This window comes from Drosophila miranda (assembly GCF_003369915.1).
Source record: "Drosophila miranda strain MSH22 chromosome Y unlocalized genomic scaffold, D.miranda_PacBio2.1 Contig_Y2_pilon, whole genome shotgun sequence".
NCBI classification, from domain to species: Eukaryota; Metazoa; Arthropoda; class Insecta; order Diptera; family Drosophilidae; genus Drosophila; species Drosophila miranda.
In genome coordinates this window covers 279,786-294,619 of record NW_022881614.1, presented here as the reverse complement: position 1 = coordinate 294,619, position 14,834 = coordinate 279,786, and the positions used below count along the sequence as shown (strand labels likewise).

Below are 14,834 nucleotides of genomic sequence, written 5' to 3'. Positions count from 1 at the left end.
ATATAGTGGCCCAGAATTCACTTTATTCATTTTTCTGAAAAAGTCCATTTGTACTGCGTTTTAAAACGAGATATAATAAATGTGTCTAGCTTAAAATCTAACTTTTTATGCCCGCTACTCAAAATGAATATAGGGTATATTACATTTTTGGTGAAAGTGGATGTGTGTAACTTCCAGAAGAAAGCGTTTTCGACCCATATATTCTTGATTAGCATCAATAGCTGAGTCGAGAGAGCCATGTCTGTCTGTCCGTCTTTTCGTCCGTCCCTCTGTCCGTCCCTATGAGAGCCCAACAAAGGACAAAAATCTGTGGTATCCACAATTTTGAAGATACGAGAAAATTAAGAACTCACAATCATAGAGAATGACCATATCTGCCAGATTGCCGAATCTGGATCAGATCGAATCATTTTTATAACCAAAAGGTACAAATCAATTTGCACTTTGCAACGTTCCCCCTCGTTCTAGCCCTCTCTTGCTCAGTACGCTCTCGTCGCAGCAGAGGGGTGACTATACCCGCGAAACAGGGTCAAACACAGGGTAGAACGTCATGGCAACGAGCGCCAGGACACACGACAGATGTGTCGGCGGAGGTTGGTTGGCTGGGTTTGGGATTTGTTTACTTCATCTCCACAGCAGGCTAGAAGCCCGGGCAGGAAAGGTCAGAATTTGAATAAGAAAATTACTGAAATGAGTTCGCGGAGTGTAATGATCACGGATCTGGACCAGACCGACCAGGAGGACTGGACCAGCCAAAGAGGAATCGGAAACCGTTGCAGACGCTGTCCGGAAACTTCAGTCACCGCTCGAGGAGCGTGGAGGTGGAGCAACGCCAGCAGACGACACCCGCCGGGAGAAAGGATCGGAGCGATCGCATGCTCAACGGACTGGTAAGCAGCACCCCAAACCAAACCAAACCCAACCCAGCCACGCGCTCATCCCCATATCCCACACAGTTGCAGGCCAAGGACCAGCAGCTGGAGCAGCTGGTGCAGCGCCTTTCCACCCTGCATAAGTACAACGAACAGTTCGCCAACGAGAACGAGCGGCTGCGCACCGACAGCTCCCAGCTGGAGAGCCGTCTGGCGGTGGCAGAGCAGCAGGTGACCAATTGCGACCGCTGCCAGCAGCTCAACCAGAAGCTGGGCGTCGTTCTTGGGCAGAACAGAACGCTGGCGAACGACGTGGACATGTAAAAGACTCTCGTCTTCCCTTTAAATGTGCAGATCGAGAACTACCAGGATCAGCGGAGGAACGGGGAGAAAGAATCGACGAGCTCGGCAGCGGCAGCCTGCTCCTCAGGCTCCACCGGCTGTCAGGCCCTGCCCACGCACACATTGGGCCCGCTACTGCAGGCCTACGACGAATCCATCCGCGACAAGGACGCTCTCCTGTTGCAGTACAACACAGAGTTCGAGCACTTCCCATATCCATAGGACACTCACCTGATCACTGACCACTGCTCTCTGCTGATGTCCCCTACAGTTGCAGTCCCAGGAGCAACTGCGCCGCGACCTGGGGGGATGGCGGGAAGAGCGTGTCTGCCTCCAGGCGCAGCTGGGCGTTTGCCGCTCAAAGGCCGAGGCGCAAACACACAAGACCGACCTGGCCAAGGAGAAGCTGGTGGAGGTGATGCACTGCTACGAGCAGCGGATGCAGACGCTCCTTCTGGACATGGACCATCTGCAGGCGGCCTACGCCCGCACCAAATCGGAGCTTGCAGCCTTAGGAGCACCGCTGTCCCCAATGCCTTAAGCGCACCCAATGCAGCAGCAGGTCCAGTCGAGGTGGAGGCAATGCATCAGTGTAAGACTCTGCTGGAGGAACTGAAGCAGGACCACGTCAGAGAGCGTTCCTCTCTGCAGGATCAGCTGAAGGCGAGCTCCATGCGGGCCGCCGCCCTCGCCCGCAGCACGGAGAAGGCCAAACACTCTCGGGACCGACTGAAAGCCCGTCTTCGCATGGCCCAGCAGTGGGACCAGAAGCTGGAGGCGGGCCAGACGGAGATGAGGGAAACCTACGACGCAGTGCGACGCCTTGAGGTGCTCGTCAAGCACAAGGAGTCACAAATGCGCGGCCTGCACGCCCGCAACGTAGAGGAGCTGGACAAGCTGCGTCACAGGCTCGTGCAGAAGGACGAGACTATCCGCACCCTCCTGCGTGGCAAGCTGGAGCGACGCCCTGCCGTAGACTAGACCTAGACTAGACGCATTGACATGGCTAACAATTAAAAATATATAAGTCAATACAAAATACATTAATAACTTAGCGTAAAAAGCTTTCGAAGCACAGCAATGCTCGACTTGCGTAGAGCATCAGCCGGACTCTACAGGCTCAGCCTCATTGGGAGCCTCTGCTCCTGAGCCGTCACCACCACCTCCGCCAGCGCACACCACGCAGGCCTTGGGCACCGTCTGCTCTATGTACATGGTGATTCGTTCGAGCACCTCCGGGACGACGCTTCGGAGCAGCTGCTCGTAGCGGGTGGAGCCCAGCTGCGACTGGAGCGCCTGCAGCTGCCACTTGAGGTACTCGGTGAGGGGTATCTTGTAGACGGGGTCCTTGAGCACCAGCTGCCGGTGGCGGTCATCGTGGTACGTCTTGGCGGGGTAGCCCTTCGAATGGAAGTCTTCCGTACATAGCTGCTGCTGCAACTCGTCCAGTTCGTGCTCGTCGTGGATGACCAGGGAGTCGTAGTAGCGAGGCGTGGTCCTGGCGGCGCCATCCTCCGCCACCGCGAATTGCTTATCCATGACCTCGCCGAGCGTCTCGTCCACCAGCTGGAGGATGTGTGGCAGGCGGGCTAGCAGCAGGTCGTTGTTTCCGAAAATCGAGGCGAAGGCCAGGCAGAAGAGCTTTCTCTTCTCAGCGTGAGTGTCCGGCACCATGGGAAACATCTCGATCCACACGTCCAGGATGCGGGCCAGAGCGTCCGTGTGGGGCAGTTGCTGCACCACCGACATGAATACGGCTTGGTCGATGAGCAGCGTCCTAGCCACAATGGTTAGGTACCAGCCCATGGTCATGGGGTACTCCTGCTTGAGGCACACCTGCTGGAAGACGAAGGGCAGGGCGGGGCGCACCAATCGCAATCCCATCGACGCGTCCGTCTTGAGGCAGGTCTCGAAGATCCGCAGCATGGCGATGATGCCCTCAACGCGGATGTCCTCGAAGGAACGTCTACAATAGTCCACGAACGCCTCGCCGTACCTACTCAGGTAGGCCTGGGCGTCCAGCAGGATGTACGCGTGGATGAGCTGGAGCACAGTCCGAAGGTTCTCTGACGACTTCTCGATGATGGGCAGTAGGTGGTCGCACAGTGCCAGCAGTTCGGGGGTCAGGACAGTCGAATTTCCAATCACAGCCAGCCACAGCATGATTCCATCCTCGATGAGGTAGACGTGAGAGTATTGCTGCATGATGGAATGAATCACATTAGTCTGACGTAAAGAATTGCAGTAAAGAGGTATATTATAAGCAGAGGTACATATATTATTAACAAACTCTCAAGCACTCATGTATGCTGATGATGCTCTGTGTCGAGCATACAGCAATTCATTTCACTTTCTCTTGCAATCTCAATAATTTTCAGTCATAGTGTGTGCAAATTTGTTACCCCCTTTTTTGTTTCCTTACGTCTTTTGAGGGGTTCTCTTAAGCGAATTACCCTGGTTGATGATCTTGGTGTTCCTGAACACATTTATACCATGTTAGATAAGGCCATTATCGTGCTGGGGTTTATATCTTGCTGGTTCGTCGTAGTTTAGAACAAAGTACACTAATAATTCCCTCTACCACTACTATATACTAATTCCCTTCCCAAAGAGTTACTCACCTGGAGGTCAGTGCTCAGCCTGATGACGCAGTAGAGGAAGGGTTTCATGGGCTCGGGCACATCTCGGATGGTGCGAACCAGCTGCTCCAAGGTGCCGATGATGGCGCAGCGCAATATGTCGTACTTCTCGCTCTCACGCCACAGCAGGGGAAGGTAGGCGATGAATTGCAGGGCCTGCGGTTCGATGTACTCGCTCATCTTTTCCACCAGCAGTGTCATGGTGCCCAGGACAACGATCTTGGTGTCGCACTCGCCGGCCTCGTGCAGCAGCAAGAAAAGAGCCTCGAACAACGGCGAGAAGTACGGGTGGAAGGCCTCCGGCATGAACTCAAAATCGTCTAACAGAAGTTTCATGGTCCGGGCGGCGGCCAGTCGTGTGGGCATGTCCTCCTGGGGACGCAGCAGGTGAAGGCACGCCTCGTAGGCTAGCGGACGCAGCTCCCGCGGTAGCTGTGCGCCCACCCAGTGTCCCACCATCCAGATGATGCGGCGTCTGAGAATTCGAAAGTTGGGGGCTTCGATGCGCAGCTCCGCCAGCAGCTGGGAGGTCAACCAGGAGCCAAAGTCCAGCTGGTTAAAGAAATGAAACGCCGCCTGACCCACCGCATTGTAGATGGCGTCCTTTAGTAGGATGGCTTTGAGGTCGGAATCCGGCGAGAGCTGCAGCTGCTGTGCCCGGCGGACGAACTTCAGGACCTCGCCTATCATTACCGTCGAGTGCTGGGTGAAACATGTGAAATAGAGCGTTTCCACGCTAGGTCGTAGGGCGTATTTCCAGGCGTCGCCGCCGCCGTCGTCTTGGTCGTAATCCTCGAGGTCCTGCTGCCACTCCTCCAGCTCCTGCTGGGTGAGCAGGAAGTAGTGGGTCACGATCTTCTCGCAGATGTACGTCACCCGCTCCACGGTGAAGAACTTGGCGTTGCTCTGGGCAGCCGTGGCGAGCAGTTCGTCCTCCAGGCTAGACCCAGCTCCGGTTCCTGTCGCCAGCTCCGTGGCCGCGGGGGCACAGATGCTGTCGTTGCCGCTCAACATGATGCCCTTAAGCATGTTCAGAGCCTGAATGGCAAAGTTGGTAAAGTTGATGCGGTCGCCGGCGTCAAAGATGAGGGCGGTGCCCTCGTGGAACACATAGTGGAAACTAAACTCCAGGGCCACAGACACAAATCGGGCAAAGGATATGGAGTGCCGCTCCACCAGTTCGTTCAGCGCCTTCATCATCTTCAGGATAAAGCGCTCCAGCTCGCTTATCAGTTGCGAGGCTCTGGCCGGGCCTGGTCCCATGCGCAGCTCGTAGCGCAGCTCCAGGCACTGGCGCAGGCGCTGAAACAGCTGCTCAACGAAATTCATGTGGTCAGTGGACTTGTACGGCTTGGAGCATCCGTAGACAATCAATTTCCTGAGGGATCGCATCACAATATAGGCCCGCTGCAGTGCGCTGAGGGCCTGAGCCTCCTCGCCGCTCTTTACCTGCTGCAGGAAGCGGCCGGTCAGAGTGGCCCAGATGTCCCACGCCAAGTAGCTAAAGATCTGGCTGCCCAGCTCCTCGAAGGCCCGCTGCTCGGCCATGAGGCGTCGCGAGGCCAGGGCTTTAATGACGTAGTGTAGGACTAAGAGAATTCTCTGTTGCAGTGCAGCGTCCGTCTCGCTGCTGCACGCCTGCAGCTGCTTCATCAGCGTGGGCAGCAGATCGGGCCAGAAGCGTGGGTAGTCGGTGCGAGCAAGGCGCCCAAACAGCACGGCCACCTGCAGTGCCACCTGGGGCACTTCTTCCGCGTCGTAGTGCTGCAGCAGGACGTCTCGTATCTGCTGCTTCTGCTCGGCCGGCAGCTCCTGCCGCGAATTAGGCCTCCAGTAGCGCTCGATGCCGTTCTTAAGGTAAACGGCTGCCATCCAGCGGACTTTCAGCGCCACCTCCGCGTCAACCGCGCTGCCCTGCGCGCTTCCGGGCAGCTTCACGCTCAGCCTGGCTATCGTGGGAAAGAACCCCGGCTGCTGCTCCCATTCGCTAAGTTGGGCTTCGGCCTTTTGCACAATCTCGTGGCTGGGGTTTGTGGCCGCCTGCAGGGTCTGGGCTACCAGCTGCTCGACCGCAGTAGTCGTCGTTGCTGTTCCCGTTGCCATTGCCATCTTCTTCCGCCCCACTTCCAACGTTTATAAGATGAAATGCAATGCAAAATTATTGACAAAATTATACGGCGCGTGCTGCTTCTTGTTGAATATTGATATCGATAGCGTCACTAGCATTAGGGATGATAGATAGATCGATAACAAATAATCAGGTAAAGGTTTAAAAAATTCGACAAAACATATATGTAAATATTTCTATATTTCGCTCGTCTCGGTAAAATAGCATTGGTTAGTATTAATCGGCGTTCCAATTTTCGAATCTTAGTACTAACAGCACCAAAAACACAAACGGGATGATTTCTTATCGTTTTTCCATACCGAATTCATCCCTGATTGGGCTGTTCTGTGTCGTCACCATTAATTCAACCAAACAAGTAACGGGAAAATGAAACGTGCTGTGAATATCTGTTTTGTTCTCTCTGTAATTTTACTGAAATGTACACGTTCCACTTTCCAGAGTACGCCTACAAGGAGACGAGTAAGAATGTGCGTCCACGAGGCTATTAATTTTTCTCCGGGCTGAATCGTTCACGTCTTTGACAAACAGGAAATAACCTACCACGAACAGGAGGTGGCCTGCGAGCAGCACACCCAGTGTGTCAATCTCAACGTGGGCGTGACCAAGATCAACTGCATAAGGCACTGCATATCTCCATCCTGCTACCAGGATATCTATGCCTTCAACGCGGTGAGTAAAATCAGTGAGAGGTCTCGCCTTCGAAACTCCCATTCCCATTGTTCTTCTTCTTTAGCTGGAAGATGGTGAAATCGATGTGAGACTGAACTCCTTCAAGGGGTGTGTCATCCAGAGGATGTAGCTCCTGCACCATCTATATCTCACGGATTACCTGCAGGAGATGCAATGGAAGATCACCGAATATCTTCGCCAGTGGATCCCCCTCGCCTAACCCTCTAGCCTTTTCCTTAAGTATTCAGATGGGAACTGAGTCTTACGACATTTACGATAATTTATGCATTAGTTAGAATACTTTCTCCATTCGATTGGACTGCCACATAAATACTATAACTGAATTAATAAACTGTCATGTCAGTATGAAGTTCTCCTGGCCGCTTGCAGCAGTCGGCCTCATCGTGGACATTGTCACAGGTGGTACCATCGCTGATTAGAGCCTTGTCGCTGCCCTCGGCCGACTGTCAGCTGAAGTGATCCGCCCTGCAGTCCTTTCGTCACAGCGCCAGAAGGCGGATATACAGTCGTTGTTTATGTCACTACTCCCGCTACTTAAAATTATCTGGCCGGATACACGCCGTAGTTCTCCTTGTCCTGGGGGCACGAGCAAACGTCGTGAGTACTGTGTGTCACACCCCGCTGGCTATGCAGTTGTGGAAACAATTTGTGCGACTTTCGCATCCAGTGTTCACACGGCCCGGATGTCGGTAAACTGCGACAGACGATGCAGCTCCACGGAACGACGCTCTCCGTTGATCCTCTCCAGTCCGGTCTTGTCGCCCAGCCAGTGCACAAATCCTCCTAGGCGGCAATGTTGTTCACCTGCGGGATATGCATGGAAGCAAGGGGTTTTTTTTTAGAGAGGGAACAGGAGATTACACGTGTCCAGAGGTGTCCAATATGGTTGCTTACTTGTTCTTTCCATTGATGTTTACAACTTCTTCGGACTGTTGATCCAGGTCCAGCGCCGTGACTTCTTCCAGCTCCATACGCTCATTGCCATCGACTCGCGCCCGAATGATGGCCTGATGGCTGCCAACATCTGTCGAGATGAGCAGACGCCTCGCTTTCATGGCATGCACGGCAATGTTGCGAGGCTTCTGCGAGTTCGCCCAGGGAGCTTAAAGAGGAAACGTGTTAGAACACAGCTAAATAGGAGAGAGAGCTTCACCTGGGCACGGATATTCTTGCTGGACACCGGCAGCGGCACAATCGGGCAGTCTGTCCTAGCTGGGGGAGAGGCAGGGCACGTCGTTGTCGACATCTGCGTGATTGGCCGGAGCAGCGCCGGCTCCACCGAACGTTGTTGTTGCCGTTAGCCAGTGTGATTCCCAGTTTTCAGGCCAGTTTCAGCGATGGTCTGCTCTGTGGTCGGATTAATGGTTCGAAATTCTTTGCCCGATTTGCTCTTGTGCCACTTACTTGTTGATGAACACTTCATTTAGAGCACCACCTGGTTTGCGGGAGAGTAGTGGGCCACAGCTGCTGCAAAGGGCGCCGCCGGTCTTTAAAACAGCCGTAAACGGGAAAATCTCCCCCACAAAAATACAATTTTTTTTTATACCCGATACTCAAAATGAGTATTGTCGGGTATAACTGTAGAGTTGCGGTGTCCGCAGCAACTCACAACGTTCCCCCTCGTTGTAATTATATTTAAGACATAGTTCGCAGGCCTTTTTAAGGCCTACGAGTACGGCACCTACTGAGGATAATCTGTTTTCTATTTTGTACTTGTGGATATTTCCACTAGTCCATTCTACTATTCCTATGCCACATGTACTTTCTGTAACTGAGGCATCTGTTGATAGAATGTTCCAGTCGTCCTTTCTGTACTTGTTCAGAATCTCATAAAATATAGTTTTTATTTCTTCATTCGAGTATTCTTCTTTACCCTTAGTTAAAAATTTATCTAATACATGGATTTTGTTACATGTGTTAACACTATCCCAGTCTTGAGTGTTTACAAAGATGGAATTAAATTCTCTTAAAGTACGTGTGTAACTCGTATCCGCTTTTGAGCGTATTAGCTCGTCAAACATTGTTGGATTGAACCTTTTAATTTTAAGCAGTTCTTTGGCTGTAAGCCATTTCGCCCTGAAAACAGGTGGCATTACACCAGCGAGGACAAAAATTTCGTGTTTGCTTGTGTCAGGTGGCACCCCAACACACCTTCTGAGTGATTTAGCTTGCGCTATTTATACCCGATACTCAAAATGAGTATTGGGGTATATTAGATTTGTGGTAAAAGTGGATGTGTGTAACGTCCAGAAGGAATCGTTTCCGACCCCATAAAGTATATATATTCTTGATCAGCATCAATAGCCGAGTCGATTGAGCCCTGTCTGTCTGTCCGTCTGTCCGTCCGTCCGTCCGTCCGTCCGTCCGTCCGTCCGTCTGTCCGTCCGTCCGTCCGTCCGTCCGTCCGTCCGTCCGTCCATCCGTCCCCTTCAGCGCCTAGTGCTCAAAGACTATAAGAGCTAGAGCAACGATGTTTTGGATCCAGACTTCTGTGATATGTCACTGCTACAAAAATATTTCAAAACTTCGCCCCGCCCACTTCCGCCCCCACAAAGAACGAAAATCTGTGGCATCCACATTTTTAAAGATACGATAAAACCAAAAACGCAGAATCGTAGAGGATGACTGTATGTTTTACAATGTAAGATCTCAACCAGATCGTTTAATTATTATAGCCAGAATCAAGAAAACAATTTCATTATTTCTCGCTCTGTCTCTCTCTAACACACAGGTTTCATGTTCGGTTTTGCCAATTGCAAAATATGAGTTCAAGGATCACAGAACCTATAAGAGCCAGAGCAACCAAAAACTAAAAACGCAGAATCATAGATAACGACCATATCTATCAGATTGCTGAATCTGGACCAGATCAGATAATTTTTATAGCCAAAAGGAACAAATCAATTTGCACTGGCTACGCAGCGCCCGACGTCACGCTCCGTCTGTCCGTCCCCTTCAGCGCCTAGTGCTCAAAGACTATAAGAGCTAGAGCAACGATGTTTTGGATCCAGACTTCTGTGATATGTCACTGCTACAAAAATATTTCAAAACTTCGCCCCGCCCACTTTCGCCCCCACAAAGGACGAAAATCTGTGGCATCCACAATTTTAAAGATATGAGAAAACCAAAAACTCAGAATCGTAGAAGATGACTATATCTTCTAGAGTGCAAAATCTGAACCAGATCGTAAAATTATTATAGCCAGAATCAAGAAAACAATTTCATTCTTTCTCGCTCTGTCTCTCTCTAACACACAGGTTTCATGGTCGGTTTTGCCAATTGCAAAATATGAGTTCAAGGATCTCAGAACCTATAAGAGCCAGAGCAACCAAATTTGGTATCCACACTCCTGTGATATCGGACCTTGACCGTTTCGTGTCCAAATTTCGCCACACCCCCTTCCGCCCACGCAAAGGACGAAAATCTGGGGCATCCACAAATCTCAGAGACTATTAAGGCTAGAGTAACCAAATTTGGTATCCGCACTTCTGTTAGATCTCACTATAAAACGTTTATATCAGAATTTCGCCCCACCCCCTTCCGCCCCCACAAAAGACGAAATCTGTTGCATCCACAATATTGCACATTCGAGAAAACTAAAAACGCAGAATCATAGATAATGACCATATCTATCAGATTGCTGAATCTGGATCAGATCGGATCATTTTTGTAGCCAAAAGGAACAAATCAATTTGCAGTGGCTACGCAGCCCCCGACGTCACGCTCAGACTGATTTTCTGTCTCTTTCGCACGCACTCCTTGTCGTGTCGTTCAATATTAGCGGCGTCTGCCGGAGACAGCCATACTGACTTAGTATCGGGTATAACTGTAGAGTTGCGGTGTCCGCAGCAACTCACAACGTTCCACCTCGTTTGATTAATAATTGATGTAAATTGTTATAATATTTAAAGATTTTGAATTTCCTTCTGAGCCCGGCAAATCTTTGACAATCGAAGATCAGGTGTTCGGCATATTCAGTTACATTGCACGTTTCGCAGATATTTGAGTCAATTGCTTTGATTCTGTGTAGGAAGACTTTATCGTATGTGTGTCCCGTCATAAGTCTGTTAATGGTCTTGATGCTTTTAGCATTCCATTTACCCAGGGTTTACTGGGTATGTCTGGAAATATGTCTATGAGGCTGGATCCCTTCGTCCTACACTTCGTCCTGTAGTCCTCATTCCATTTGTATACTAAAAAGTTCCTAATTTCCCTTTGAGCCTCCTTGTAGCTGTATTTTATATTTATTGTAAACCCCCCGAAAGAGGGGGCCTCGTGCGAGGAAGACAACCCGGCATCGGATGCGGCGTCCATGATGTCGGACGATATCTTGGACGACTACGCGTTCGACGAGAGCGACCTAGCCAGAGGTCTCAGCCACATCGTTGTCGGGGAGGAGCCGGAGTCCCCTGACAGCGATCTAGAAGCAACAATGGTGGAGGCGAGCCTTAGGAACGTCGTTGACGCTCCTGCAGATAAACCTCCACCATTGTAAGGCAGCATGCGCTGCTCTACTGCTCCACCTGGCCAAGGGTGGAGCCGACATAGTCCTCATTCAGGAGCCCTGGATCCTCGGAAACAGGGTCTCCGGTCTGAGGACTTCTGACTACAAGCTATATGTAGCTGAAACCGCAGGTAAAATTCGTACCTGCATTCTTGCAAAAAGAGAGTTGCACTTATTTTTGCTCCCAAATTTCAGCAATGAAGACCACACCGCAGTGAGCCTCGAAGGCCAGGAGCGCTCACTGAGGATCTGCTCCGCATACATGGGGCAGGAACAACCAGCCCCCCCCCAGACACGCGCCTCTCCGGGCTCTAATCGCAGACTGCTCGGCCAAGGACATCGGCCTAATTGTGGGGTGCTATGCCAATGCACATCACTGTCAGTGGGGAAGCACTGACACAAACGAAAGGGGTTACTTACTGACCACTCAGATGGTCTTACTAAACCGGGGTAGTGATCCCACCTTTATCATTAAAAACCGCAAGGAGGTCCTGGACCTCACGCTTGCCTCTCATGAGATACAGCGTAACATTGTATCCTGGAGGGTCCTGGAAGAGCACTCCTTCTCGGACCACAGGTACGTGGAAACTGTCTTCTCCTTCTCAGTACCGAAGCCAGTCCGATTCCGGAACAACAGGCGGACTCGGTACTCTGATTACCTCTGTCGTGTTCTCCCTGAGCCCCCATCTGAGGAGGAGTTCTCCACGGAGGCCACGACTCGTCTTCTTAAGATCTTTACCGACGCCTGCAATAAGGCGCTCGACAAAGCATGCCCCTCTGGCAAGAACAGAGGCCGGAAGAAACCTGAATGGTGGAATCCGAAACTGGGTGAACTCCGGAAAGCCTCCCGGAGACTCTTCAATAAAGCTAAGGCTGAAAACGTTGAGCAAAACTGGGCCGAATACAAGGCCAGTCTGTCAACCTACAACAAAGAACTTAGAAAAGCCAAACGCGCCTCCTGGCGTAAGTTCTGCGGCGAAATCGAGAGTAACTCAGAAGCCTCACGCTTGCGCAGAGTTCTCTCGAAGACAACACCCACCCTGGGCTACTTGAAGAACACCGACCAGTCGTGGACTACGTCCAGCGAGGAGTCGGTAAATCTTCTCCTAAATACCCACTTCCCTGGCTGCGATGAAAACAGACCCAACTACCTCGCGCCTCCTTCTGTCGCCTCAAATGCCATCTTGAGACTGCTAAGCCAGGAGAACATTTCCTGGGCGATCAGAAGCTTTAAACCCTACAAGTCCGCGGGGCCAGACGGCATTTTCCCTGCCCAACTGATTCACGCGGGACATAAAGCCATTAACTGGCTCAAAATAATTTACGAGGGAATCTTCTCCCACGGGTGCATTCCTGACACCTGGCTTCAGACCAAAGTCGTATTCATACCCAAGGCAGGCAAGCCCTCGCACACTGCCCCAAAAGATTTCAGACCCATAAGTCTATCGTCTTTTCTTCTAAAGGCGATGGAGCGGCTCCTGGGGCTGCATCTAACGGCGTGCATTCCGTCCAGTCTGATCTCAGACTCCCAGCATGCCTATCGGAAGGGAAGATCCACCGAAACGGCCCTACACTCGATCACATCGATCATCGAAGCATCCCTTAATTTTAAGGAGTGCACCCTAGTAGCCTTCCTCGACATAGAAGGCGCCTTTAACAACATCCTTCCGACCGCCATCACGGGCGCACTGACGGATCTGGGCGTTGACTCCAGGACGGTGAGCCTGATCGATCAGATGCTACAATGCAGGACGGTTGAGGCATCACTGGGGACGTCAACGTGTACCAGATTTGTCAGCAGAGGCACACCGCAGGGCGGAGTCCTCTCGCCCCTCCTATGGAACGTGGCAGAGAACACACTGCTGCGGGAGATAGAGGGGGGTGGCTGCCGTGTGGTGGCGTACGCGGACGATGTTGCCATAGCATTCTCCGGAAAATTTCCGCAGACATTGTGTGAGTGCATGACAAGTACTCTCACGAAAATGTCGAAATGGGCAGACAAATGCGGGTTAGGCGTAAACCCGTCTAAAACGGAACTGGTGCTTTTCACTAGGAAGTACAAAGTTCCGGTACTGATTCCCCCAAGACTATGTGGGGAAACGCTAGTCTTCAGCAACAACGCCAACTATCTTGGCCTAATCCTCGATAGAAAGCTCGATTGGAAATTGAGCATAGAGGATAGAGTAAAGAAGGCCACAGTGGCCCTCTATACTTGCAGGAAAGCCATCGGACTAAAATGGGGAATGACCCCCTATATAGTTCGGTGGCTCTACACCGCCATCATACGACCAATCATGCTCTATGGAGTGGTGGTATGGTGGCCAGCCTTGGACAGAAGGACATTCCTCAATAAACTCAGCAGAGTTCAGCGCATGGCAGAGCTATGCATAACTGGCGGGCTACGCACTACTCCAGGGGAAGCCCTGGATACTGTGCTGGACCTCCTCCCTGTGGATCTCATGGGAAAGAAGGTGGCAACACTTTCCGCACTCAGAATGAGAGAAGCCAGACTGTGGAAAGCGTCCGCGGTTGGGCACTCGGGAATCCTGATGAGACTCCCGCAATTACCAGAGAGGACAGATTACTGTATCCCCAGTGACCACCTCTCGACGCCCTTCCAGGTATCAATCCCATCTAGGGAGGACTGGGAGATGGGCGAACCAGGACCTGCAAATGCGGTCCACTTCTACACTGATGGCTCAAAGCTAGACGGCCGCGTGGGAGGCGGAGTCTACTGCAGCGAGCTGAACATCAGTCATTGCTTCAGGCTCCCGGATCACTGTAGTGTGTTCCAAGCGGAGGTTGAAGCCATCAAGGAGGCCATTTCGATCGTCTCCAAATTACTTCTAGATACGCACTTAGTGTGCGTCTTTTCGGACAGCCAAGCAGCTATCAAAGCTCTAGGCTCAATATCGTCGAACTCAGCGACTGTAAATGACTGCCGCAGGTCTCTGCACGAGATCGCAGAGCAGTTAGATCTCTTCCTTATATGGGTCCCCGGACACAGGGACATCGAGGGGAATGACGCCGCCGACGAGCTAGCCAGGCAGGGTACTACGATTCCTCTCCTACCGGAGAGGGAGCAAGTAGCGATGCCCTTGGCTACGTGCAGGCTCCTAACGCACGAATTGTTCGAGCAAAATGCCAATAGGAGATGGCAGCAAACCGTTTCCTGTAAAGTCTCAAGATTGATATGGCCATATCGTATATGGCTGTATAAACTCAGCAGAGCACAGTGCTCTGCAACTCTTCCAAGGAAAAGAAAGGATTTTCATTGTTCTTGGTTGAGTACATTTCTTCGTCTACAACCTTTGCTTCTGAGGTTATTTGTTCGTTAAGGAATTCCAGGTATGGCCCAGCTTTGTCAGGGTCGTCCCACAAAGGACGAAAATCTGTTGCATCCACAATATTGCACATTCGAGAAAACTAAAGACGCAGAATCATAGATAATGACCATATCTATCAGATTGCTGAATCTGGATCAGATCAGATCATTTTTATAGGCAAAAGGAACAAATCAATTTGCACTGGCTACGCAGCCCCCGACGTCACGCCAAGACTGATTTTCTGTCTCTCTCGCACGCACTCCTTGTCGTGTCGTTTAATATTAGCGGCGTCTGCCGGAGGAGAGCCATACTGACTTAGTATCGGGTATAACT

General features: G+C 51.3%; 2 protein-coding genes and 1 pseudogene across 2 annotated transcripts; 2 read left to right on the top strand and 1 right to left on the bottom strand.

The window, feature by feature from the left end:
- Positions 1 to 383: 383 nt before the first annotated feature.
- LOC117192527 lies at positions 384 to 2,229 on the top strand (annotated as a pseudogene).
- Positions 2,222 to 6,064, bottom strand: LOC117192525 (importin-11-like). Its single transcript, XM_033397222.1, has 2 exons — positions 3,836 to 6,064; positions 2,222 to 3,413 (listed from the first exon to the last, which is right to left on the bottom strand). Exons 1-2 carry the CDS (start codon positions 5,960 to 5,962, stop codon positions 2,316 to 2,318), a joined length of 3,225 nt encoding a protein of 1,074 aa, XP_033253113.1. The 5' UTR covers positions 5,963 to 6,064; the 3' UTR covers positions 2,222 to 2,315.
- A 218-nt stretch (positions 6,065 to 6,282) lies between these two features.
- Positions 6,283 to 6,994, top strand: LOC117192529. Its single transcript, XM_033397224.1, has 3 exons — positions 6,283 to 6,448; positions 6,510 to 6,650; positions 6,715 to 6,994. Exons 1-3 carry the CDS (start codon positions 6,398 to 6,400, stop codon positions 6,778 to 6,780), a joined length of 258 nt encoding a protein of 85 aa, XP_033253115.1. The 5' UTR covers positions 6,283 to 6,397; the 3' UTR covers positions 6,781 to 6,994.
- Positions 6,995 to 14,834: the final 7,840 nt, after the last annotated feature.

Bases quoted from the DNA above. Each gene is read 5' to 3' on its own strand.
- LOC117192525 (XM_033397222.1), bottom strand. From the start codon at position 5,962: ATGGCAATGGCAACGGGAACAGCAACGACGACTACTGCGGTCGAGCAG. The intron at 3,414-3,835 runs GTGAGTAACTCT...TCCATCATGCAG, and splicing joins GGCTGAGCACTGACCTCCAG to CAATACTCTCACGTCTACCT.
- LOC117192529 (XM_033397224.1), top strand. From the start codon at position 6,398: ATGTACACGTTCCACTTTCCAGAGTACGCCTACAAGGAGACGAGTAAG. The intron at 6,449-6,509 runs GTGCGTCCACGA...TTTGACAAACAG, and splicing joins ACAAGGAGACGAGTAAGAAT to GAAATAACCTACCACGAACA. The intron at 6,651-6,714 runs GTGAGTAAAATC...CTTCTTCTTTAG, and splicing joins ATATCTATGCCTTCAACGCG to CTGGAAGATGGTGAAATCGA.